Source organism: Salminus brasiliensis, chromosome 7, assembly GCF_030463535.1.
Source record: "Salminus brasiliensis chromosome 7, fSalBra1.hap2, whole genome shotgun sequence".
NCBI classification, from domain to species: domain Eukaryota; kingdom Metazoa; phylum Chordata; class Actinopteri; order Characiformes; family Bryconidae; genus Salminus; species Salminus brasiliensis.
The window spans coordinates 4,050,802-4,077,531 of record NC_132884.1 but is presented as its reverse complement, the minus strand read 5'-3'; the positions used below and the strand labels follow the sequence as shown (position 1 = coordinate 4,077,531).

Sequence of the window (26,730 nt, the reverse complement as noted above, 5' to 3'; positions counted from 1 at the left end):
TGGACATAGGAAGTTAGTAAACTGACCGATCTGTAAAACTTCATCTACAGTATTTTTTGTAATTGTGTAGGGATGACGGTTCTGAGCACACGTCCCGCAGCAGCAGGGAGGGTCTGATTCTTCAAGTCCTCCCTTCTTCAAAGTGAGCATCTCAATAAAGTGCAGCTTCCCTAATGGTTGAACGACTCTGCCATTCCCTTCCTTTCTGGATCAATTTGCTTTAGTCTGACATTCAGGGGCTCACAGACACACACACACATACACACACACACACACCAACCCTCTAACCCTCTTCTTGCCTGAGGAAAGGGGCATGTGTGTAAGTGTGTGTCCAGGTACTGTGTGTGTGTACATTCATGTGTATGGATGCGTATGTGTGTCTGTCCATGTGTTTATGCTGCTCACTTCACTTGTGTATGTGTATGTGTGTGTATACGTGTCCATGTCCATGTACTGGCTGTGTATATGTGTGTGTGTGTGTGTGTGTGTGTCCACTCGTCACACAGTCAGTGTGTTGTGTCTTGTCGCCGCTTGTTTATCTGCTCTCTTGGTGCAGGTGTGAAAGCCCCTCTAGAAACAGCCAACAACAGATCAATCCCTCATCAGCCCATCACGAGGGTGCCAGCACGCCCCTCCCTGCTGCCCCCGCTATTCATACTGTCACGTCTCCTTCATCCTTCCTCACTCACCCTGCCCTCCATTCCACTTGTTCCTCTTTTCCTCCCTCTGGGCTGCTTGCAAACATAATGGCCTCTCTCGCTCTCGGCTCTCGGCCCCCCTTGGCCCCTGGCACTGCAGGAGCATCAGTGAGTGTGCAACTGCCCCCAATGGTGCGTTAAAGCCTGAAGCCTGCCCTGCCGTCTCACCCCGCTCTGCAATAAAGGAGTAAGTCGTCCACGCTCCATAATGCTCCAGTGCTGAATTCAGATAGCTGCTGCCACTCTTTCCAGCTAACTGACCCACTCTGGATCCACTATATGGACAAAAGTATTGGGACACCTGCTCATTCATTGTTTCTTCTGAAATCAAGGGTATTAAACGAGAGCTGATCCTGCTTCTGTTGGAGTAACTGTCTCTACGGTCCAGGGAAGAAGACTTTCTACTACTTTTGGAGGAGGCGCATTGCTGTGAGGATTTGATTGCATTCAGTCACATTAGTATCAGTGAGGTCAGGATGTTGGATCATCACCTCCCCCATCTCATCATCCTAAAAAAAAAAGTACTGGATGGAGCTCCACCATCCATCATTCCAGAGAACACAGTTCCTCCACTGCTCCACAGCTCAGTGCTGGGGGGCTTTATTTACACCCCTCTAGCCCACGCCTGGCAATAGGCAGCATGGGAACACTTGAGCAGTTGGTCCCCACAAAGTGTTAAATACACACCATTCATGCACACAAACAGCCTATTCTAATCAGTCTATATAATTATAATAATTATATAATTATGTTGTGCGTAAACAGCACAAAAACATGCCTTTAGCCATATAAATGTCACGCGCGCGCGCACAAACACACACAAACACACACACACACACACACACACGCGCGTGCATGCGGGCGCCCCGTTACCTGGATACGGACGGGATGCTGGTCGTGCCGTGTGGCGGATCGTGAGCGCGCGCACGCGCCCCACCGCCGCCGCTGCTGCTGCTGCTGCTGCTGCTGCTGCCGGCCGGACTCTGCGCGGCTTCTCGGACGGACACAGCTGGACACACCTGGCGCGCGCGGGAGGTACGGTGAGTTTGCACTTGCGCTGGAAAGTGAGCGCGCAGCCAAACACCGTTTAAACTTCCATCAACTCTCTGCACGAGCAGCAGTCACTTCGAGGCAGTGTGTGCTGTGTACTGCTACGGAGCCCTACACGCGCACAACAGATGGAGGAATGTGACTTCTCGCGGCGCACAGACTGTTCGCGAGCGTTCAGGTATTTAATGCACGTGCAGCCTCTGATGGGTAAGAGTAGCACGGGGCTGAATTTTCCTGTAGGGTGTGAAAGCGAAGATTGCACGGTAAGAAAGTTCGGGTTGCACCTGGTTTAGTAGTAGTCTCGTGCTTAGTGCTGTTTGGGTACTAATGTGTGTGTGATGTACTTGAACTGACTGCAGCAAAACCTCATCATCCTGTTCACGTGCGAATGCAATCAGTGCATCACTGAGAGTTCACGTGGGAAACAGATTGTGGAACTTCTCATACATTTTTAACCCCACGTGCTTCTTATATCTGCTCAGGAGAATTGGCCAGAATGCAGTTTAGGGCTGATTTCAGTGCAGCAGTGGCAGATTTTGCAAAACTGGATCATGCATATGTAGCAGCAAGGGTGCATGCAGCACTTTCAGTATTTCTGACTGGAGCTACTCACCCACTAAGTGAACCTTTCAGGCTGGTGATCTCATTGCATGGTTGCATGGGCTGGAATCGGATATCTGTGCAATATTGGTGATTGGACCACATATGGAAATAGCTCAGATCTGATTTGAAAAGATCACATCAGACCTGGGCCATTTTAAAGTAAAAAAAAATTGAATTGGTGCCACTTTAGCCTGGTAATGTATAAGGCATAAAATCGGATTTGTGCCACATAAAAAAACTAGTATGTGTGAACGCAGCCAGTAAGGCAATAGAATCAGACTTGTGCCTCCTCAGAGGTAGTGTTTAATGTAGCATTAAAATAAAATGTAAAAATTGGATTTGCGCCAATTCAGTAATGTGAATGTTGCCATTTACACCATGTGCTCGTCATCTGCAGGGCTGGAATGGGATATCTGTCCAATATTGGTGATTGGACCACATATGGAAATGGCTCAGATCTGATTTGAAAAGATCACATTTGTGTGCCCACACAGCTCTGAAAAAATTCAGATCTGGGCCACCTTAAAGTAAAAAAAATTAGATTGGTGCCACTTTAGCCTGGTAATTTATAAGGCATAAAATTAGATAATGTATAAGACATAAAATTGGGTAATGTATAAGACATAAAATCAGATAATTTATAAGCCATAAAATCAAATAATTTATAAGACATAAAATCGGATAATTTATAAGACATAAAATCAGATAATTTATAAGACATAAAATCGGATAATTTATAAGACATAAAATCGGATAATGTATAAGTCATAAAAAATCAGATAATGTATAAGGCATAAAATCAGATAATGTATAAGGCATAAAATCGGATAATGTATAAGGCATAAAATCAGATAATGTATGAGGCATAAAATCGGATAATGTATAAGGCATAAAATCAGATAATTTATAAGACATAAAATCAGATAATTTATAAGACATAAAATCGGATAATTTATAAGACATAAAATCGGATAATGTATAAGTCATAAAAAATCAGATAATGTATAAGGCATAAAATCAGATAATGTATAAGGCATAAAATCGGATAATGTATAAGGCATAAAATCAGATAATGTATGAGGCATAAAATCGGATAATGTATAAGGCATAAAATCAGATAATGTATAAGGCATAAAATCAGATAATGTATGAGGCATAAAATCGGATAATGTATAAGACAAAAAATCGGATAATGTATAAGACATAAAATCGGATAATGTATAAGACAAAAAATCGGATAATTTATAAGACATAAAATCGGATAATGTATAAGACATAAAATCAGATAATGTATAAGTCATAAAAAATGAGATAATGTATAAGGCATAAAATCGAATAATGTATAAGCCATAAAATCAGATAATGTATAAGACATAAAATCGGATAATGTATAAGTCATAAAAAATCAGATAATGTATAAGGCATAAAATCAGATAATGTATAAGGCATAAAATCGGATAATGTATAAGCCATAAAATCAGATAATGTATAAGACATAAAATCGGATAATGTATAAGTCATAAAAAATCAGATAATGTATAAGGCATAAAATCGGATAATGTATAAGGCATAAAATCAGATAATGTATGAGGCATAAAATTGGATAATGTATAAGGCATAAAATCAGATAATGTATAAGGCATAAAATCGGATAATGTATAAGACAAAAAATCGGATAATTTATAAGACATAAAATCGGATAATGTATAAGACATAAAATCAGATAATGTATAAGACAAAAAATCTGATAATGTATAAGACATAAAATCTGATAATGTATAAGGCATAAAATCGGATAATGTATAAGGCATTAAATTTGTGCCACCTAAAAAACTAGTACGTGTGAACATAGCCAGTAAGGCAATAGAATCAGACTTGTGCCTCCTCAGCCTGGTAAATGTGAACGTAGCCATTAAGATCAAATTTAAAAATTGTATTTATGCCACTTCAGTAATGTGAATGTTGCCATTTACCCCATGTGCTCGTCATCTGCTCATGCTAATTGACCAGAGTGCACTTTATGACTGATTTCAATGAACCAGTGTCAGATTTTGGAGACCTGGATCATGCCTGGACGAATGCAGCAAAGGAGCATGCACTACTTCCAGTATTACTGATAAAAGGAATAAAAGCATTCATCAAGATTGCCTGTACTCACCCACTAAGTGCTGTGGGTAAGCTTGATGCGCCTAAGCTGATCTTCATCATATCGGTTTTCTAATGACTGCAGTTGTGCAGTCATTAAAATTCCAAATGGGATATCAGAGGGGATTTGTAGACAAAATAGCTTGAGCGTTAAAGGCATAGTTCACTGAAAAAGGCAAAAAAAAAGTCTAGGGATGTTGAGAGTTGAAGGGTATTTTTACACCCTGATCTGATCCGATCTTTGTGTTTGTGTAAAAAATACAACCCCACACTCTGGGTAAGCTGTGCTAATCCACGCTAGTAGACAGCAGTACAATCGCTGTTATTAGCACCAGTTTCTGTAATCAGACTAAATTCTAATCGGATCTGCTTTGTTCGGAGCGACTTTTGAAACGACTGTTTTAAACTCTATAGTGTTTCATATCTTTCCAGTCTGATTGACCAACCTGACCGTTCAGCTCCCAGTTCCTTTACTACTATGCAGTCAGATCACTTAGTGTGTGTGAGTGTGTGTATGCATTAGCGCATCGGGACATCCTTACTTCATACTGGTAATGTGAGCATGGCCATGAAGGCTAAAATACTGGATTTAAACCACTTCATACTGGTAATGTGAACGTAGCCATTGAGGCTAAACTTCTGGATTTGAACCACTTCATACTGGTAATGTAAACATGGCCAGTAAGTCTAAAATACTGGATTTGAACCACTTCATACTGGTAATGTAAACATGGCCAGTGAGTCTAAAATACTGGATTTGAACCACTTCATACTGGTAATGTAAACATGGCCAGTAAGTCTAAAATACTGGATTTGAACCACTTCATTCTGGTAATGTGAACGTAGCCATTATGGCTAAAATACTGGATTTGAACCACTTCATACTCGTTATGTAAACATGGCCAGTGAGTCTAAAATACTGGATTTGAACCACTTCATACTGGTAATGTAAACATGGCCAGTAAGTCTAAAATACTGGATTTGAACCACTTCATACTGGTAATGTAAACATGGCCAGTGAGTCTAAAATACTGGATTTGAACCACTTCATACTGGTAATGTAAACATGGCCAGTGAGTCTAAAATACTGGATTTGAACCACTTCATACTGGTAATGTAAACATGGCTAGTGAGTCTAAAATACTGGATTTGAACCACTTCATACTGGTAATGTAAACATGGCCAGTGAGTCTAAAATACTGGATTTGAACCACTTCATACTGGTAATGTAAACATGGCCAGTAAGTCTAAAATACTGGATTTGAACCACTTCATACTGGTAATGTAAACATGGCCAGTAAGTCTAAAATACTGGATTTGAACCACTTCATACTGGTAATGTAAACATGGCCAGTAAGTCTAAAATACTGGATTTGAACCACTTCATTCTGGTAATGTAAACATGGCTAGTGAGTCTAAAATACTGGATTTGAACCACTTCATATTGGTAATGTAAACATGGCTAGTGAGTCTAAAATACTGGATTTGAACCACTTCATTCTGGTAATGTGAACGTAGCCATTGAGGCTAAACTTCTGGATTTGAACCATAGATAATGTGAACGTAGCCAAATTCAGACTCTTGTTTTAATGTCAGTCTTCTACAATTGGACTTCTGTCTATCCATCTGTCCGTCTGTTTGTCTGTCTGTCTCTGTGACCACTTAACTCTCCATCCATCGTCCTGTCTTTCTAACTCTCTCTGACTATCTGTCCATCTTTCCTTCTGCCTGTCTGCTGCCCTGCTGTCCATCTTTCTGTCTGCTTCTCTTTCTGTCTATCTGTCTTTCTGTCCATCCCTCCGCCTATCTGTCCACCCGCCTATCCGTCCATCACTGCGCTTGCCTGTCAGTTTCTGTCAGCATTGCCCTGTCCTGATGCCCCATCCGTCAATCTCTCTGCCTGCCTGTTCACCTCTATCTTGTCTGTCCATCAGCACGTCTGTCCACCTCTGTCAGATTGTTATTTTGTTTTGTTCATTTTAATCAATGCACACTAATTACTGATTGTTCACCTCGGTGAAAGCGAATCGTTAAGGTGGACAGAGCCCAACGCTATTGCAATATTCCCGCGCACTCATGGTCACACTCCATCTGACCATCTCACCGACCCCTCAGTCTTTCAGTAGTCGATGGTTGTCGGAGGAGTCCAGCCTTGCGTGATTCACGAACGGATTGATCGAATCACCTCGCACCTCGCGAACCCCACATAAATCAAAATGGCCGGCCTTTTGACCGCTCAGGTGTCCATTAATTCAGATTAGAGTCCACCAGCTGTTCACACTACTGCACCTCGCTTCACTTTGACTGATGGAGGGAAAAGCACGGCTGATTGATGTCCTCTCCTCGCCCTGTTGGTGCAATTAGCTTCTCTTCACTAAACGCTATCTCTCTCCAGCCGCCAATCTGGCCCTTTCAATAAGGGAGAGCGAGTGATGGAGAGAGCAAGAGAGAGAGAGGGAGGGAGGAAGAGAGTAGAAATGGAAGCCTTCTATTTAATTGTGCTCCATCCTGCCCAGAAAAAAACAAACCTCCTAATGGTGTTTTGTTTCAGTCACTGTGTGTGTGCTCATTTGATTCTGGCATAGATGCTGAAGTGTTTATTTTAGCTTCTTTGAGCAGCTAGATAATGGCAAGGATGCTTCCAGACAGCTGAGAGTCTTCCACTTAGCCTCCCGGTCTGGGCTGAGACTGGAGCCCCAGGCCATTTCACCCAAATTTGTCAGTGTTGGTTTAAGCAGCTCATGTGGACTCCTGTGGTGTTGCAATTTGGGGTACTGTAAAAACAGTCAGAACCAATCAGCTAGCGCCGGCGTTGAGCGGCTCGGATCCGCTAGTGCCTCGGCAGAGGCTTTCAGGCGACTACAGGTGGCAAACAGAGGATAATCTACTTGTACATAGGAATTAAAGCCACTATCAGGATGGTGGCAGCGTCCCCCGACTTTTCTAAGTACCGAAGGAAGGCGCTGTCGTACATATTTGGTATTTTGGTATTCATATATGTATATATACATATATGGTGTTCAGGGACCAGGTGAGGTCCCTGAACACCATATAGAGGTGAGGTCCCTGAACTCCGGAAGCTGAGAAAGGCCCGTCTCCCTCCACCCATCCTCACCCTCTTCTATAAGGGGACCATAGAGAGCATCCTGAGCAGCTGCATCACTGCCTGGTTTGGTACCTGCACGGCCTCTGACCGCAAGACCCTCCAACGCATTGTGAGGACAGCTGAGAGGATCATCGGAGTCTCTCTCCCCTCCGTTTATGGACATTTACACTGCCCGCTGCATCCGCAAAGCAACCAGCATTGTGGATGACTCCACCCACCCATCACACAGACTGTTCTTGTTCTCCCTCCTGCCATCAGGAAGAAGGTACCGCAGCATCCGGTCCAACACGACCAGACTCTGCAACAGCTTCTTCCCACAAGCCATCAGACTCCTCAACACAACTCAACTTCTGATCTGATGTCTTTTCTGCTACATGCTCTCTCTCTCTCTCTCTCTCTCTCTCTCCAACCATTTACCCCAGATAATATGGGAAGCATTTTGCACTAATAACTTTACTACCTCACTGGACTCAATATTTATTACACACTGCAGAATTTGCACACTACCCCTAATTATTTATTACTCTCTGGTCTGTACTGTGTTGTGTTGTCTGTCCGCACTTGTTTGTTTGTGTTGCACTTGTGTTCTGTATGCACTGTGTCTATGTTGCACCATGGTCCTGGAGGAACGTTGTTTCGTCTCATTGTGTACTCTGTATGTAGTTGAAACGACAATAAAACCCACTTGACTTGACTTGACTTGACTATTTACCTCAGAAAATCTGACTAGCGGCTTTTAAACTAAATTACTCAAAGCATGCCTCTAATATCCCTTTATCAGACAGACTTCATCAGATTAGACATCGTCTAATCATGCTTCCCACGTACTCTACAAACTCTTCTTGGTATAGCGGTGGTATTCTTGGTATTCTTCGCTATATGACGTGTAACTGTCCAGGTTTATAGACAACAGTGCTTCATTTAGGGTCTCAGAAGCAAGCTTTTGGTGATTTAGAATGATTAGCATGATGCTAACGGGTAGGTTGTACTGTAAGACTTTTTCGCCAAACTATTACTTAAACCTACATCAGGATCCGAAATCAAATCAAATCAAATCAAACTAAGCTTTTTTACTTTGTCTAAAAGTAAACAATGAGTTTATCACTTTATACCTTGGATACTTTAGACTAGTTTGCACTACTAGTTAGCACTACTTTGTCTAAAAGTAAATGATGAGTTTATCAGTAAGTACCTGGGATAGTTAGCACTAGTTAGCATTGTTAGCTGCACCTGACAAAAGTGTGATGATTTCGAATGATTAGCATGATGCTAACAGGTAGGTTATACTGCAAGCTTGCATTACATGTTAGCCAAATTAGCCTCATAACTACAGTGCACAGCTAAAGAAGCAAAACCCAAATTTGACTTTTTCGCCAAACTATTACTTAAACCAACATCAGGATCCGAAATCAGATCAAGCTTTTTTACTTTGTCTAAAAGTAAACAATGGGTTTATTACTTAATACCTTGGATAGTTAACACTAGTTAGCACTACTTTGTCTAAAAGTAAGTTATAAGTTTTTCAGTCAGTATCTGGGATAGTTAGCTAGCATTGTTAGCTGCACTTGACAAGAGTGTGATGATTTCGAATGATTAGCATGATGCTAATCGGTAGGTCATACTGTAAGTACACAGCTAAAGAAGCAAAACTCAGATAATAATCACGATACGGCTACTTAACCCAAATCAAATCAAAATCTCTGAGCTAAAAATGTCAATGATGAGTTTATCAGTCAGTACTTGGGGTAGTTAGCACTAGTTAGCATTGGCAGCTGCAGTTGACAAGGGTGTGATGATTTTGAATGATTAGCATGATGCTAACGGGTAGGTTATACTGTAATCTTGCATTACATATTAGCTACATTGGCCTCGTAGGGCCAGTGCACAACTAAAAAAGCAAAATTCAGACACTAAACATCTCGGCTGCGCAGATTTAACTTTTCTACTGAACTATTACTTAAACTAGCATCAGGTACCAAAATCAAATCAAGCTATTTTACTTTGTCTAAAAGTAAACGATGAGTTTATTAGTCAGGACCTGGGATAGTTAGCACTAGTTAGCATTGGTAGCTGCAGTTGACAAGGGTGTGATGATTTTGAATGATTAGCATGATGCTAACGGGTAGGTTATACTGTAATCTTGAGTTACTTGTTAGCTACATTAGCCTCAAAGCTTCAGGACACAGATAAAGAAGTTAAATTCAGACACTAAATGTTTTGTGGCTGCGTAGATTTGACTTGACTCGACTCGCAAACTACTTCTTCAACCATGATCAGAAACCAAAAGCTAATATCTGACCTTTAGTGCAATGGTTTAAAAGCTGTGTTGTTTTTTTTAAATTGATTTTTCTCACAGGGACCAACCCAGCGCCCTCATAATGTCAGAGATTGTCATGTTTTCAATCTACCTGGGGATATTTCGGTTCTCACAAAGTGGTAAATACACGACAGGCATACACACACTGACAGAGCTTCCACTGAAGCTTCATTCATCATCCTGACACAGTGATGTCTGACATGAGTAGTGTTTGTCTTTCTGATGTCTCTGCTTCCGCCACAAAACACGTCTCACACCACGTCCTTCCAGACAGCACTTATTGCTACCCAACACAACTTATGCACACACACACACACACACACACACACACACACACTTGAATTTAAGTAATTATGCTTGAGCTACAGAAACCAATTTGTCTATGACGGCCTGTTTGAACCCGCCGCCGCAAGCTTAGGCATTTCCTTTTTTGCCTCCCGTGATGTTTCCTTTTTTACCGTTTCATCTCTGAGCTGCTGGGATGAAGTGGGATTCTGTGGATAACAAGAAACAGTGAAAAAACACTGGGCTGGTTATGTCCTGAAAAATGAAGGTGCCAAAAAGGCTTCTCTGGAGCGAAGCCAAAGGCAAACCACTTTCAGTTCCCTACGGAATTTTTTTTCTTGCGTTTTATTATTTCTGTCAGGTGCACTTCCCTTAAGACGTCCCAAAAACAGCCATATTCATCAACAAAAAACATACTCATTCGTAACCGTTCCGAGAACAGAGTGATTGATTTGAAATCTCTTTTAGAAATCTGCTGCATGGCCATATCTATGCTATATTGACAAAAGTATTGGGACACCTGCTTCATTGTTCATGGTTTCTTCTGAATTAAAAGGTATTAAACATAGCTTATCCTGCTTTTGTTGAAGTAATTTTCTCTACTGTCCAGGGAAAAAGACTTTCTACTAGATTTTGGAGGAGCATTGCTGTGAAGATTTGATTGCATTAGTGCTTTAGTGAGGTCAGATGATCACCACCCCAAGTCTACAATGATTAAAGGTTCTGAACGTCGGTTCTGATTAATTTTTTATCATTTGCCCAGCCCTACATCGTATACATATATTTTTGATTGGTAGAAAAAATACATTAAGTGTTCAGGTTTCAGGTGTTCTGAATTCTGAGTGAGTGTCCTCATCCGAGAAGCAAGGTGAAATTGAAAAGTTTATTAAACAATAATGCCTGGGTCTTCGGAAGGTATATTCAGTACGAAACCCCTCAAACCCCAATTAAAAACGCAGCTAAGGCTCGTGTCTTATTCGGATTTCTGTCAAGCATGGTGGAGGTAGTGTCTCTTGGCTTGAGCTTGCATGGCTGCTTGTGGAACAGGTTTGCTTAAACAGTAATACAGGAAAGATAAGATAAGATAAAATAATCCTTTATTAGTCCAGCAGTGGGGAAATTCTCAGTGTCACAGCAGAAAGGGATAGCAAGACACTCAGTTACAAAAATGTTGATAAATAAAAGGGAGTGCCATATTGTGAGATTATAGGCACTAGTGTACAATGGTCATTTTTGAACATCTGTCAGACAATCAATTATCAGGACAATTTTCAGTACAAACTTGGAATATACATCTTTTTACAACGACTTAAGAAGGCTAGATAAAGGGCTCCTAGTGGTCCAGCAGACTAAGGCATTGCCACTATGAGCCGAGGATCTGGGTTTCAGCTTTACTCAGAGCCCGGTTGGCAGGTGACAGTGCATTGGTGGCAGTTCGAAAAGGGGCAGTGGTTGGTTGGTTCGTGTGTCAGAACTCAACCTCCCAGTGTTGGGAGCATTACATGTGTGGGTATTGCATACTATTAAGTGGGTTGGGAAATTGGCTAATTTAAAACTGGGGTTGAAAATTGAGTTTAAAAAGAACCCAAATTTTATGAATATTTCAAAAACAGCAAAAATTGAGAAACACTATTCTATTTAAAATTGAAAATAAAACCAGATTCTAGACCAATAAAAGGTTCCTCCATTTAGGAGCTTTTACTTAGTTTTAGAGTGTTGGGAAATTTTATATTAGTTCTGCTTTCTATGGCTGTGATGCTTATCACCAGCGGAGAGTCAGTCAGCGTGTGTTCGGATGATTTATAAAATATTCATACTTGAGACATTTAGCGGGTGATTATTACCACATTATTGTGACTCAGACAGGCAATAGCTTTTCTAAGCCATTGGTTTGCAGCAATTACAACTTGATTTTTTTTTTTTTTTTTTTAGTGGAATCACAGCGATAACAAAGAAAACTGATTGCCCGAGCTGACATGATGATGATGTTGGTACAACTGGGCCATGAAAAAAAGCCACCAGAGCAGCCAAGATGATGAGCAGTACGGAGCACAATATCACAGACCATTCTGAGATTTAAATGTGAACTGAGATCTGAGGAAAGTGAGGAAAAATGTGTGTGTGTGTGTGTGTGTATATATATATATATATATATATATATATATATACATATGAGATATTTTTGCTAAGGCATGTTGTTGCTTTAGTAAACAGTTCTGTGACCTTAAAACACAGCCTCATAATGTCTGGAAGTGTGTCCATGATACATATACAGCTTGAATAGTTGGTTGTGGAGTGGTCGGCATGCACACAAAGCTGTTTAATTAACAATGCTTGGGTCTTCGGAAAGTATATTGAGTACGAAACCCCTCAAAGCCCAATTTAAAAGACAGTTGAGACTCGTTTTTTTATTCGGATTTCTGTCAAGCATGGTGGAGGTAGTGTCTCGTGGCTTGAGCATGTATGGCTGCTTGTGGAACAGGTTTGCTTAAGCAGTAATACGAAATAGAAAAGCGAGTGTCATATTGTGAGATATTGGCACTGGTGTACCTTGGTCTTAGGCATGAGGCCACTAAATACTACGTAAAGAACTTCGGCCAAAGTGCCATTATCGTGCAGTGCTGGCACTCCTTGAACGTCTCTCAGCCAATCCTTAGTCTATGCAGTACGAAATCCCTTGGATTTGTTCATGTCAAATTAAAAAGGCAGCCGAGGCTCGTTTCTAATTCGGATTTCTGTCAAGCATGGTGGAGGTAGTGTCTCGTGAATTTAGCATGCATGGCTGCTTGTGGAACAGGAGAGGGGCTATAATGTAATATGTGAGGAGCTTTGGTCCGAGTGCCATTATCGTGCAGTTATGGCTCTCCTTGAACATCTCTCAGCCAATCACATTGCGGGGTCGGTCCACAACTGTGGTATAGTAATCTTTATTGATGATGTAACCCATGATCTTAGAATTCAAAAGTCTACAGAAGCCAATGTACAGAGAAATGAAGCTAGCGTAAGCAAACTGAAATGGTGGTTTCAGGCACGTCCGCTGTATCTGCTTATGTTCGTTTTTTTATTATTTTTGGACATTTTGGAAGCCGAGTTGCCTGAGGTATGGAATTCAAACTGAAAGCAGGCTATCTAAATGGATACAAAACTCCAGCCTGTCACTCAAAGCACCGCTGCATGAGAAAAAGTGAAAGCAGAGTTGGAGGCTAGCTCTGAGCCCTAAAGAAATGCATATGACAGCAGGCCAAATACTGTTTTTTCAAATGTTCAAGCAGTGTAATTACCTCCTGCTGAATGTAATTACCTCCAATGTGCTTGGAATGCATAATGTAAAGTTCCACACGCTTAACGTTTGGTGAATCTTCTCGCCTCTGATTTCAGTGTGTAGTGGGTAGACACATAACAAAAACATGCCAATCGTACCAACAACCTGACTGGCTTCTGACCAGTATCGCCTAATCTCGTGTACATTTCATCCCTGTAATTTCTGTAACTCTATTTTTATTGGACTGTCTTACATTACATCATTGGTGACCTCATAGGTTGTGTAGCTTGCGTGTAACTTTAAAAAAGTGTACTGCCCAGACTGTTCAGGGGGCCCCCTAGTGGCCAAGGCACCAGGGCACTTAGCCAGTGGGCCCACTTGGTAATCTGTCCCTGAACTCTCCTCCCTTACCCTGAATTCTGCTGTGGACAATGTTGTGGAGAATGTGAAAGCTAGGCTAAAAAGGCTAAAAGCTAAAGCTAGGCCAACCAGATGAAGCACCGATCGCAGGCTGCTAGCCAGTGCTAGGCTAAAAGTTTAGCCTACAATCCCTGACTGGACACTGCATGGACAGTGTTAAAAGCTATGCTAGGCTAGATTATCCTGTCCTAGCGGTCATGAGCTGTAGTGATGCCATAAACTAGCTAATAAAAGCACCGTTGTTATGTTATGTGCTAGCTTGGCTGGTCTTGCTAGACTGTGGGCAACATGGGACAGTTGATGCTCGTTTGCTGTGGCTATGTACGGTATACAGCTCTGTGGTCGCCTGGCTAGCTCAGTCGGTAGACTTAATGGTGTAGTGGTATCATCCAAGATCATCCAATTCCCAGTTGGCAGAACTGCTACTGTTGGGCCATTGAGCAAGGCCCTTCACCCTCCCTGCTCCTGGACCCCGCAGCAATGGCTGCCCACCACTCCGGGCACATGTGCTCACTGTTACTGTGTGGGTTGAAGACGGAGGCCAAATTCCATCCGTGTCCAACACTAATGGTTATTGGTCTTGTGTAGAAATGGCGACGATAGGTCATCTAGTTTCAATCCCCCCGCTAGCCACGGCGCAAGTTCATTGCCATGCACAGCATATATTCAGAGGTCAGAACATCACCGCTCCGATTTGTCGTCTTTGTCCCATGCCCCAGCCATGGTGCAAACCTGTTCTCCAGGTGCACAGTGCAGCTCCGGTTAGCACGATTAGTGTTAGTTTTCGTCCTTTGCATTAGCCGGCCGCTCCATTACTACCTAAGCAGCGTTTCAGCCATTTGCTCTGGAGCCTGCTGTCCATTAGCGTTTCTGTGACCTCTTAAGAGCTAATTTCACATTAAATGAGACAAAATGTACCGGCCGCCGTTGCCGCTTTATCCCTGTGAGAGAATGTTTATGGGCCCGCTGGTTGGCTGTGATGGGCGCGCTCAGGCCTTTTGGAGAGAGCCCCTTCCCCCCCAGCCGGTGAGGATTGCGAGGCGGATTTGTTATTATATGTAATTACAGTGGAGCTGTCTCAGACGCCACAATAGGCAGCAAAGCGCTCGCCGCTGAACCATGCAATCAGGCAGAGCATTCAGGTGCGCTAGGGGCATCATCAGCCGCTTAAGTGCTGCTTTACCACACAACTTCAGGAAGTTGTGCAGCAAAGGTAGTGTGTGCATGTGTGCGGCGAGTGTGTGTGAAAGAAAAAGAGAGAGAAAGGGCGAGAGAGAGAGCATAGCACTTATTGCGGCTTCAATACAAATCACCGTTATTTAGAAATTTTAGAAAGTTCCCTCAGTGTCCAAAAGTCCAAAATTAGCCCCTTAAACAGCCAGCGGACCCCCGGTGGGCCAAATGTGGTATTACAAACCTCTATTGCCAGAGAATAGCCCCACCAGTTCATACAGAACTCCCTGTAGTTACTGAGTGTGTGATACACACAGCAACAGTCGCTACTCTTCTAAGGAGGCTTGGCACTAGGTCTTGGAACATTGCTGTGAGGATTTGATGCTTTTCAGCCCCAAAAAGCTTTAGACAGGGCAGGTCCTAATTATTTGTGATTAGTTCTGGATCACAGACGCCACTCCAGCTCACTCTGACTCATTGGCTCATCCGTTTCAGACAGATGACCTTTCTGTTGCCACGGCCATATTGATGACCGTCTTCTGCAAATCAGAAGACATCACCAGTAAGAAGGGGTATCTGGATCACGGTCGGATTTCACTTGTCCGCTGCAGATGAAAGCTCGCGTCTGAGAGAGCGAAGTCGAGCGGCTGGTGTCGGGAGTAGCAGAAAGGGTGAAATGAGGCCGGTTCTGCTGTGTTTGGATGCTAGCAGGCTAACTTATCGGACCGTGTTCTAGCTACCTAAGGCTCGGATCACATGTTGAGAGGATAATGCCTCATATTTGAGAGCACAAACTCGAGGGAATGGCTTTAAGGTGCTTTGAGGAACCTTCAAGAAGAGTTTTTAAAAAGAAATAGGTTCCTTGAAGGTTCCTCAAAGCACCCTAGGAGGTTCCTTATTGGTTCACTATATGGACAAAAGTATTGGGACACCTGCTCATTCGTTGTTTCTTCTGAAATCAAGGGTGTTGAAAGGGGTTTCTCCTGCTTTTGTTGGAGTACATGTCTCTACTGTCCAGTGGAAAAGGCTTTCTACTAGATTCCGGAGCTTTTCTGTGAGGATTTGATTGCATTTAGCGAAAAGACTGTTCAGTGAACTGAGGATGGTGGATGATCATCACCCCCCTACATACACACACAATCCCCTCATCATCCCCAACTTTCCAATTCATCCCAAAAGTATTGGTTGGAGCACCATCCAAATCCACAATTCTTCCACTGCTCCACAGCTCAATTCTGGGGGGCTTGATACTCCTCTAGCCCACACCTGGCATTAGGCAGCATGGAGCCATGAGGTTCATATGTTTATGTGCTCCAGAGAGTCCTGTTCTATTGGTTATACTTCTCTACAGGGACTAGAACATATGTATGTGTGCATTTGCATATCTGTGTCAGCCCCGGGGCAACATAAAGTAGCTGAATTCATTAATTAGAAGGGGTGTCCATAAACATTTGGACATATAGTGTACGTTCTAACATGTTTCAGTATAAACCACTGATACTTCAGAACAGGTCAGTGCACCCAAAGTGGAGTGCTGAAGGATAATTCCCTCACAACTACAAGACTTTCATGTAGTGTGTGTAGTGTGTGTGTGTGTGTGTGTACCTTCAAATCATATCAATGCTATGAAAGAAAGGCAAAATTGGGTGCTATAAAAATGTACAATCCCTGCAGTTACAATAACAGCAGTCAACCCCCCCAACCAATTTAGATCTGAAAGAGGACTGTTACCTTCTCCCGACCCTTCATCTCCATGGTGACATGCCAGGGCCGGCCGAGGCCTGAAAAGGCAGCGGCAACAAAGGAGGGCAGGTCTCGGAGCGGGAGATTGTGTACTTCCTTTTTGTGTGTGTGGGAGATTAGGCCTGTATCTCCACTGCCTTTCATTACGGTTGCGGCCGAGAGGACACAGGCAGGGCTATCACTGCCTGGTAGGCAAGCCTGAGCTGAATAGTGTGGGGGAAACAGTAATGAATGATAGCGGGGGGGTTAGGACAGGTTTCTGAGGCTTAGGTTTGCCAACCCAAGTTCTCCCCTGTCCACACTGGACTAGAGTGTTCTCCTGATTCACACAAGTCTAGAATATTCTCCCCTGTTCACACTGGTCTAGAAAGTTCTCCCTTGTCTACACAAGTCTAAAATGTTCTCCTGATTCACACTGATCCAGAACGTTCTCCCTTGTCTACACAAGTCTAGAATGCTCTGCCCTGTTACACTGATCTAGAACGTTCTCCTCTGTCCACACTGGTCTAGAAAGTTTTCCCCTGTCCACACTGGTCTAGAACTTTCTCCCTTGTCTACACCAGTCTAGAATGTTCTCCCCTGTCCACACTGGTCTAGAATTTCGCCAGATTCACACAAGTCTAGAAAGTTCTCCCCTGTCCACTCTGGTCTAGAATGTTCTCACGATTCACACTGGTCTAGAAAGTTCTTCCCTGTCCACACTGGTCTAGAATGTTCTCACGATTCACACTGGTCTAGAAAGTTCTTCCCTGTCCACACTGGTCTAGAATGTTCTCACGATTCACACTTGTCTAGAAAGTTCTTCCCTGTCCACACTGGTCTAGAATGTTCTCCCCTGTCCACTCTGATCTTGAACTTTCTCCCTTGTCTACACTGGTCTAGAATGTTCTCCCCTGTCCACACTGATCTAGAACGTTCTCCCTTGTCTAAACAAGTCTAGAAAGTTCTCCCCTGTCCACACTGGTCTAGGATGCTCTCCCCTGTCCACACTGGTCTAGAACGTTCTTCCTTGTCTACACAAGTCTAGAAAGTTCTCCCCTGTCCACACTGGTCTAGAACGTTCTCCCTTGTCTACACAAGTCTAAAAAAAGTTCTCCCCTGTCCACATTAATCTAGAATGTTCTCCCGATTCACACAAGTCTAGAAAGTTCACCCCTGTCCACACTGGTCTAGAATGTTCTCCCTTGTCTACACCAGTCTAGAATGTTCTCCTCTGTCCACACTGATCTAGAACATTCTCCCTTGTCTACACAAGTCTAGAATGTTCTCCCCTGTCCACACTGATCTAGAACGTTCTCCCTTGTCTACACAAGTCTAGAATGTTCTCCCCTGTCCACACTGGTCTAGAATGCTCTTCACTCTGGTCCATTTGGCTTGTTGGTTCTCATTCTGCAGCAGTGTACATGGATATATTGGGTCAAAGCTCTCTTTGCTGAAAAAGCAAATGCATACATGTTACATGTGGCTACCTGTATGTCTTCCTGTATGTCTCTCTATCTGTCTCTCTGTCTGTCTGTCTATGAGAAGTTGTCACATTGTGTTTACCGGCTGCTGCTTTGAGCAATGCCTCATTTTCTGTTCTCCAATAGACACAAGCCATGTTCATGTGCCCCACCACATCACCCATTAACATTCTCTGCACACCTTCTCTCTTATTTTTTTACACCTGAGCTATTTAGAGCTGTCTTCACACTTCCCACTTCCACTGGCCCGGTGAACAAACCATTTTTTCAGGTGTCGAGAGGAAGAGCATATCCAGTCGAGATCTCTTCTCAATTCCAGCCATCTTGACTTCTGTGATGATGTCTGGAGCCGGTATAATTTGGCTGTAGAATTGAGCGGAGCAGAGCCTGATTGGTTTGGGCAGCTACTTCATAGTACACAGCGCTATCGGAAAAACTGCTTGACACTGAAATCCCTTTTCTTGTTAACCCCATAACCCCATAAGCCCATAAGGCCAATACCTGCACCTAATTTCCTCATCACTGCATGTCTTTCATATTAGATACCGAGTGATTCGTAATGATAGATCTTTAGATTACTAACTTACTAAAAAGCCTAAGGTCAGGGTGATAATCATGTCTGGAAATTCATCAGATGTGCGGTATCAGTCAATCTGGCAGTGAAACTGGACACAAAGGTTGGAAAAGCAAATGTTGGTGAAGATGTGTTTAAGCTTATCGTTTCTGGAAGCCAGTGGCATTCGCCTCCCCTGCTGAAAGCAATTTGGACTGCATTGAGAATAAAGGAGGAGAATCTCATACCTGGAGGGGAAAGTTAATGCCATCTCCCTAGGAAACTGAAGTCCTCAGCTCTTGGTGTCATCAGAGAATCCCATGTATATATCTCAGTTATGGCCACCTACCTACCACCTACCAATGACACTAAGAAGATGTCATTGTGGCATGGGCTATATTAGGTGACAGACAGTACTGTCCATTATAGAAATCAGCTGATCCACAGTGGCAGGTTAATTAGGCTGTACCTAATTAGTCAATGTTCCCGCTGGCATCACTGAACCATAGGGCACCGCTGTTGTGCTGTTGGGAGGAACTCAATGTGCAAGAAGTCCATTCTCGGTACACCTTCACTATGACAGCATCCCACAAAGTTAGCGGTTTCCAAGATGCTACCATCCTTCGCCTGGTACCCTATCATCATGCCCTTTAGGTTTGCACTCTGCTACAACTGACTGGTGTGCTCGCCTATTTTTACATTCAGCAAACCCAGTCACGTAGCATCTGTGACGCCCCGAGTCGAGTTAATTCCAAACCAGGGATGGCCCTAATGTTCTGATTGGCATTTCCATTCATCGATTCATATATATATATATATATATTCATATATATATGTACAGAAGCAGCCATAGGGTTCAATATATATATATATATATATATATATATATATATATATATATATATATTAAACCCTATGGCTGCTTCTGTACACAGTGTAAATACTTTTGAATGAATGGACAATAGAAATGCTCTAAATTTCCTGGAATAAGCTCTTATCAACAATATATACTTTAATAGTAAATATAAGTAAATATCAGTTAGAGAATACATATGTAATGCATGTATATGTATGATACATAATATAAAGTGTTACATGCTAATATATAGCTGAAATATATGTCCCATATAACTTCAAAAAGGGGGGCATAGATGCCATATATTTCAGCATGAAACAAATATATGTTGGATATATGGGCAATCCATATATTCTCATATATATGAAAATCTATATATTGCCATATATCAAAAATGTGTTTATTTTGTGGCTAGGAACTGCATACAGTTATTTTCTCCAGTGTATAAAATATCCTAATGTGACTCCTAATGTTTTCCCCCTCAGTATCGTTCAGCCATGTAAGTTTGACTAGATCTGTGAGGTCTTTTTCCCATCTGAGTAAAACTAATTATAGTTTATGGGCCAAAGCTCTGACTTCTGCTGCTGGGGAAGTATTTTGAGAGCACATCCCTGCATAAAGGTTTGATAAGTGAACAGGGGAAAAAGACATCTATGCATTCGGAAAGCTCCTCACTCCAGATCAGAGCTACAGACTGATGACAGCTCTTTCCTGTCGAACTGTCCAGCAGTTAACACACTGGAACGGAGAGGTCTCTCGGGGGCCAAACTAACGACTCCCTGCCTGAAATCCATCTTCTGGAACCAGGATAGAGACTCTGTCATCTTCTACTGTACAATCCCAAATAAGCAGCTGCAGCTCTATTATACATTAGCAGGACCTGAATTAGTTACTAGTGAGTTAGCAATACCATAGCAACCACCTGAAACGAAATAGCAACTATCTTATAACCCCATCCCATCTTGCAACCACTTAGCAACACCATAGCAATCAACTGGGGCAATATAGGAAGTGCCTGGCAACACATACATTAGAATACATTAGAAGCACCTGAATTACTTACTAGTGAGTTAGCAATACCATAGCAACCTTACCTGAACTTCACCTGAAGTGAAATAACAACTACATTATAACACAATGGCACCCATCATAGCAATCACTTAGCAACACCATAGCCATCATGTAGCAACATCATAGCATCCTCCTGGAATTCTATAGCAACTGCCTAGTAACACCATAACAACCACCTTACAACACTACAGCAAACACCTATCAACCTCCTGGGGTCCTTTAGGAACTGCCTGGCAACACCATAGCAACCACCTAAAGTGACATAGCAACTACCTTATAACACTATAGCAACAATCTAAGATATTATAGGAATTGCCTAGCAACACCATTGCAACCACATTGCAACACCATAGCTATCGTGCAGAGACATTATAGCAACCTACTGGAATTCTATATCAACTACATAGTAACACCTTAGCAATCACCTTGCAACACTACAGCAAACACCTAGCAACACTATAGCAACCACCTGGGATACTGTAGGAACTGCCTAGCAACACCATACCAACCAACTCACAACACTAAAGCAACCACACTAGCAACATCACAGCAAACACTTGGGATACCCTAGCAACCATCTAGCAACCACTTAGCAACACCATAGTAACCACTTAGAAACACCATAGCAACCACCTGGGATACAGTAGAAACTGCCTAGCCACACCACAGCAATAACCTTGCAGCACTACAACAGCCACTTATCAATACCATAGCAACCACCAAGCAACGACATAGCAACATCATAGCAATCACTTGGGATACCATAGCAGCTATGTAGCAACACCAAAGCAACCACCACGCAACCCGGTTCTCCCTATTGACCACATAGGATCATCTTAGCAGCCGCCTGGCAGTGGGAACCAGCAGCACAGCCTTTCTGCGGTCTCTTCAGGAAATACCCTTTTCCAGTTTCATAACGAAGCTTTCTGTGGAAGAATAAGGTATGCAGCGTGTGTAAACCGCCACGTAAAGCTGTATTACGGGACTACAACCTTTGCTCTAAAAGCTCTCAGCTTGAATGGAATGCAGTACCTCTCAAAGCGGTCTGATTAACTCCTATATAAAACAGTCATAGGCTCTCATAGTAGGAGCAGCTTCATTCAAATGAATTGCAGTGCAGTTCTGAATGGATTTGATTGTTTGGGCCTCAAAATAAAAAGCTGCAGGCTATACAGGAGGGCATTAGCTTATATTGTGTGGTCAAAGGAGGGTTTCTGAATAGCAGCGTACTTCTGTATCGGTGAGAATACTTGGGACCTAGAAGAATATCGTCTGTATATATGTTCTTAATCTCTGAATGGAAGTCAGCTAGAGCGTTTCTACTCATCTAGAGCTATTGACACAGTGTACAGAAGCAGCTACAGGGTTCAAACCATGGAGAAAACTAAAAAATCGACAAAAATAGAGATACATGTCTTTTTTTATTGGACAGTGGCAATATACTCTACAAAAAAAAATCAAGACTAGGCCAGAATCCGACACAGTGACCTCGACATACCTCGAAACTTCAGCTGGAAAAAAAAATAACACAAAACTAAAGCCCGAAGTCAGGAGTCTTAATACTGCAGCTGACTGAGGTCAGTCTCTTGAACACAGGTAAGGGGTGGGGCTTGTGTGGGCGTGGCAGTGACATAAAGGTAAAGGTGCACATATTTGTCACTGTACAGTGAAATGTGTCCTCCGCATTTAACCCATCTGTGGTAGTGAACACACACACACACACACACACACACACACAAGTGAACTAGGGGCAGTGAGTACACACACACACACAGAGCGTTGGGCAGCCCGGGGAGCAAAGAGGGTAAAGGGCCTTGTTCAAGGGCCCAACAGTGGCAGCTTGCCGTGCCCGGGAATTGAACCCACAACCCTGTTATCGATAGCCCGGCGCTCTTGTGCTTGACAGGCTGAAAGAGCCTTCATTCCAGTCCTCTTTGGTGAGGTTATGGTTAATGTTGGGGTAGGTCCAGCCTAGCATTTTTCAGCAGTGCTAAAACACCGGTCAGAGGAAAGCTAGTAGTACAAATACATGTGTTTATTCAGCGATGACGTTCCAGGCGTGAATAAGGCTTGTGTTTTCATCTTTCCTTCAGTCTATCACATCGGCAGCTGTTCACATCCTCAGTGGGATGAAGGCCTGTGAAGGAAAACAGGCACGAGACAGAAATGTTAATGAAAATGACTACATTTCCCCGAACATCATCTCTACATATTCAATTTCTTCAGCACATTTCCGAACCTGCAGCCCAACGTATCTGACAGGGTTTTGTGGGAATGGCTGTTTCTGTCTGATGGAGCTTGGAGCGTCTGAAAGCTCACCTGCAGGCACAGGTTCCGGTCTAGGTCAAGCGAAAAATGCTAATTGCATTGTTAGGCCACTTCACTTTGCATTTTACTGAGGCACAAAGGCAGTATCGGCATTTTAAGTGGCATTACACGCTTAAACCAGCCCGTGGTCCCGCTCATAACGAATATAACAACCTCTGTGGGGTCTCTACTTAAACCCACCTGGAAGGCAATCAGGAGAAAAGGGAGGTCATTTCTCATAACATGTAATGAGTCAAAGCGTGGGCGTTCCAGTCGTGGCTTCTCCAAAAAAAAAAAAAAACAGGCCTTTTCTCGTACTTAGTCTCTGAGAACATGTATATATGATGTTGTTCTAGCTCTACCCATTGTTTATCTGTGCTATGACCGTTCCTGGTTATTATATCAATGGCCAGGACCTCACAAGACCACCACAGAACAGGTAGTGGTTGGGTGGTGGGTCATTCTCAGCACTGGAGTGGGCTGGTTTGAGTGGATCGGACACAGCACTACCAACACCTAACCAACAGCGTCCTGTGGGTACCGTCCTGGGGGCAGCATCCTGTGGGTAGCGTCCTGGGGGCACTGATGAAGGACCGATAAAGCTTCTCTCTGACCCAGTAGGTAGGGGGGTAGAACCATGCCCTTTATTTATAGAAACACAAAGATTGGATCAGAACGATATCAGCAGATTTAAACCTTCAACATCTTGGGAACGCTGAACAACGAGGTCTGGCATCCCAGACTTAATCCCACAGACTATTTAACCAACCTCATATTAGCCAATCTTATTGATATTACTACACATTCTTACCGATAAAGGCGCTTCAGCTGGTTCTTTGAGCTTTGCCATAGAAGAACCATGTTTGATGTAAAGGTTCTTTATGAATTTAAAGGTTTTTCACACATTACTATTTCAAACATGGTTCTTTATAGAACCAAAAGTGGTTCCTCTATGAGGTGAAGTCACTTTAGCTACATACTGATGCTATACACGTATCCATTGAGCTACGAGGAGGAAGTCGAGGAAGAGCAACTTATCCTACAGTTCACTTTTACAGTTCAGGGTTCTTGGTAGACTCTCGCAAATGGTTCTTTAACTGATGTTTGAGTCTGAAGAGCCTCCCAATGATGCAAATCATCTACACCAACGGAAAGCTTCGTCCTTTCCAAAGGTTCTTTGGAGAAACAAGTGTTTTTTCTAGCGCAAAGAACCCAGACACCTTTCTTCTTAAGTGTGCAGCTCCAGGAGATCTCCTTTAAATGTGGCCTTCAGGAACACCTGCTGTCTTGCTGTGGTGTAGTGCTAAATAAGCAGCCATTTCATACGCTCAGGCCTGTGTGTGTGTGTGTTTTTCTCCACCAGTGCTAATAGACCAGTTTGTTCCTTGTGCCACGCAACCACTCTGCCTCTCCCTTGCTTCTCTAATAGAAAGCCAATTAGCCAGCATTAGCATGGTGGCGGAGAAAGGGTGCAGAGCGTGGGCGCTAGTGTCACGAAGGGGTACCTAACAGCACAAGCACAGCCGCCGCGAGATCGTCGAGCCTCATCACACGCCATTATTTATCCTTCCCGCTCATTTCCTGCACCGCCGGGGTCCAGGCACTCTATAATCTCGCCGAGTTTTCTCTTAGACATGATTTGGTGCCGCTCTCCCGGGCCTGTATATGTTTTCCGTCTGTGTCAGTAATTAATAGATGTAGTTTAAGTGCACAACTTGTGCCTCTAAAAAAACAGTTCCTTCCCATGAACCTCCTGCAACGTTTCTCCTTTTCTCATTTCTAGGTGACATGGAGAGTTGCTGAAGACCTCTCTGGCAAGATGGAGACATCAATAGCAGCCCCAGGGTTTGCACTCGGAGCCTTGCAACCTTCCAACTCTTGGAGCAACGCCTCAGTTCTCCCTGCCAACCCAGCCTTTCCCTTCTCCTCTCAACTCCCAAACGATGAGCTCCTCTTCAATGGATCCCTGCAGAACTGGACGGACATCGATAACACCGGTTTTGTGCCTAGCGTGGCAGGAATCCTTATTCCGCTTATCTACATCATCGTCTGCGTGATTGGTTTGGGTGGCAACACGCTGGTCATCCACATCGTCCTGCGCTACTCTCAGACCCAGTCTGTCACAAACATCTACATTCTGAACCTAGCCATAGCGGATGAGCTTTTCATGCTGGGCCTTCCCTTCCTGGCGGTCCAGAATGCTCTTCTTTCCTGGCCGTTTGGCTCGTTGATGTGTCGTCTGGTCATGACCGTAGACGCCATCAATCAGTTCACCAGCATCTTCTGCCTGACAGTGATGAGCATTGACCGCTACCTGGCCGTGGTGCATCCCCTCCGGTCCTCTAGCTGGCGGCGGCCTCGAGTGGCCAAGGTGGTGAACGCCACGGTGTGGGCGGTTTCCTTCGTGGTGGTCCTGCCGGTGGTGGTGTTTGCCGATGTCCTGCAGGACGCCGGTAACTGCAGCATCGTGTGGCCCGAGCCTGCCGAGGTTTGGAAAGCTTCGTTCATCGTTTACACCGCAACGGTGGGCTTCTTCGGCCCCCTGCTGGTCATCTGCATGTGCTACCTGCTCATTGTGGTCAAAGTGCGCAACTCCGGACGCAGGGTTCGAGCCACGTCCATCCGGCGGCGCAAGTCCGAGAGGAAAATCACGCGGATGGTGGTGATCGTCGTTGCCGTGTTCGTGTTCTGTTGGTTGCCGTTCTACGTCTTGAACATCGTCAACTTGTTGGTGGTTCTCCCTGGCGAGTTCCGCGGCCTGTATTACTTTGTGGTGGTTCTGTCGTACGCCAACAGCTGTGCCAATCCCATTCTGTACGGGTTCCTCTCCGACAACTTCAAGCGAGGCTTCCGGAAGGCTCTATGCCGCTCGACTAGGCGAGTGGACAATCAGGACCTCCAGCAGGGAACCATGGGCAATCACACCCTGCCACTCGAGGAGGTCAAGAAAGACCTGGAGCCCAGAGAGTGCCTGAGGGAAACCTGCTCAGAGATGCAGCCAGAAAGAGAGGAAGAAGACGAGGAGGAGGAGGAGGAGGAGGAAGTGGAGATGGGTTACATGGAGAGTGCCACTCAGATGACGGAAGTCTGCAGGTCGGTAAAGAACGGCTGCAGGAACGGACACACGGAGGGCGCCAGGCCCCGATTCTCGCACGCATCTGAGGGCAAAGCAGCAGGCCCTGTTATTGGAACCAGGACTGGGGGGAACGGAGGCTGCATCAGTCCAACTTTAGGACCTGTTGCTGCTCTCAGTGGAACTCACAAGGGAAATCGCAAACGGCTGTCAGATGAGGCAGCGGAGACTGTCCTGGAAATCAGCTACTTGTGAGCAAAGGAAATTCGCTGAAACGTAACTGACTGGCTAACTGAATGTAATTCCTCGTAATTCCTCCAGGGGACGTGGAGTGCGGTAGGGGGAGTTTTTCAGGGGGCAAATCATCAGCAAGTGTCTTGTGTTTTTAAATGTCAGACTTTAATATATAAAACATATATGGAAGTATTAGAGCAGAGGTCATTCCTGGGATGTGGAGCGTCACTGGACTGGTAGAAATCTGGTGGAGGCAGGCGATGAACCTGTTTTGCTCCAGACTCTAGAATGTGTTGGTATACCTGGGTCTGTAATGCTCTAAGCAGTGTATAGAATGGTGTAAATACTGTCATGTCATGTCGTATTATTGT

General features: G+C 43.8%; 2 protein-coding genes across 4 annotated transcripts in view; one reads left to right on the top strand and one right to left on the bottom strand.

The window, feature by feature from the left end:
- cyth4b (cytohesin 4b) overlaps positions 1-1,649 on the bottom strand; it is a 42,822-nt gene extending 41,173 nt beyond the window's left edge. The window contains exon 1 of the mRNA XM_072683503.1: positions 1,572-1,649. The gene's annotated coding sequence lies outside the window, so the exon portion shown is untranslated. The remainder of the gene's footprint in view (positions 1-1,571) is intronic.
- LOC140559829 (somatostatin receptor type 5) lies at positions 1,572-26,730 on the top strand. 3 transcript variants are annotated; one of them, XM_072683500.1, is made up of 2 exons: positions 1,572-1,733; positions 24,836-26,730. In XM_072683500.1, the coding sequence occupies exon 2, from the start codon at positions 24,872-24,874 to the stop codon at positions 26,378-26,380; it is 1,509 nt and encodes a 502-aa protein (XP_072539601.1). In that variant the 5' UTR covers positions 1,572-1,733; positions 24,836-24,871; the 3' UTR covers positions 26,381-26,730. The 3 variants fall into 3 exon arrangements, with proteins under 3 accessions (XP_072539601.1, XP_072539599.1, XP_072539600.1); XM_072683498.1 differs by having other exon boundaries at positions 1,572-1,738; XM_072683499.1 differs by having other exon boundaries at positions 1,572-1,926.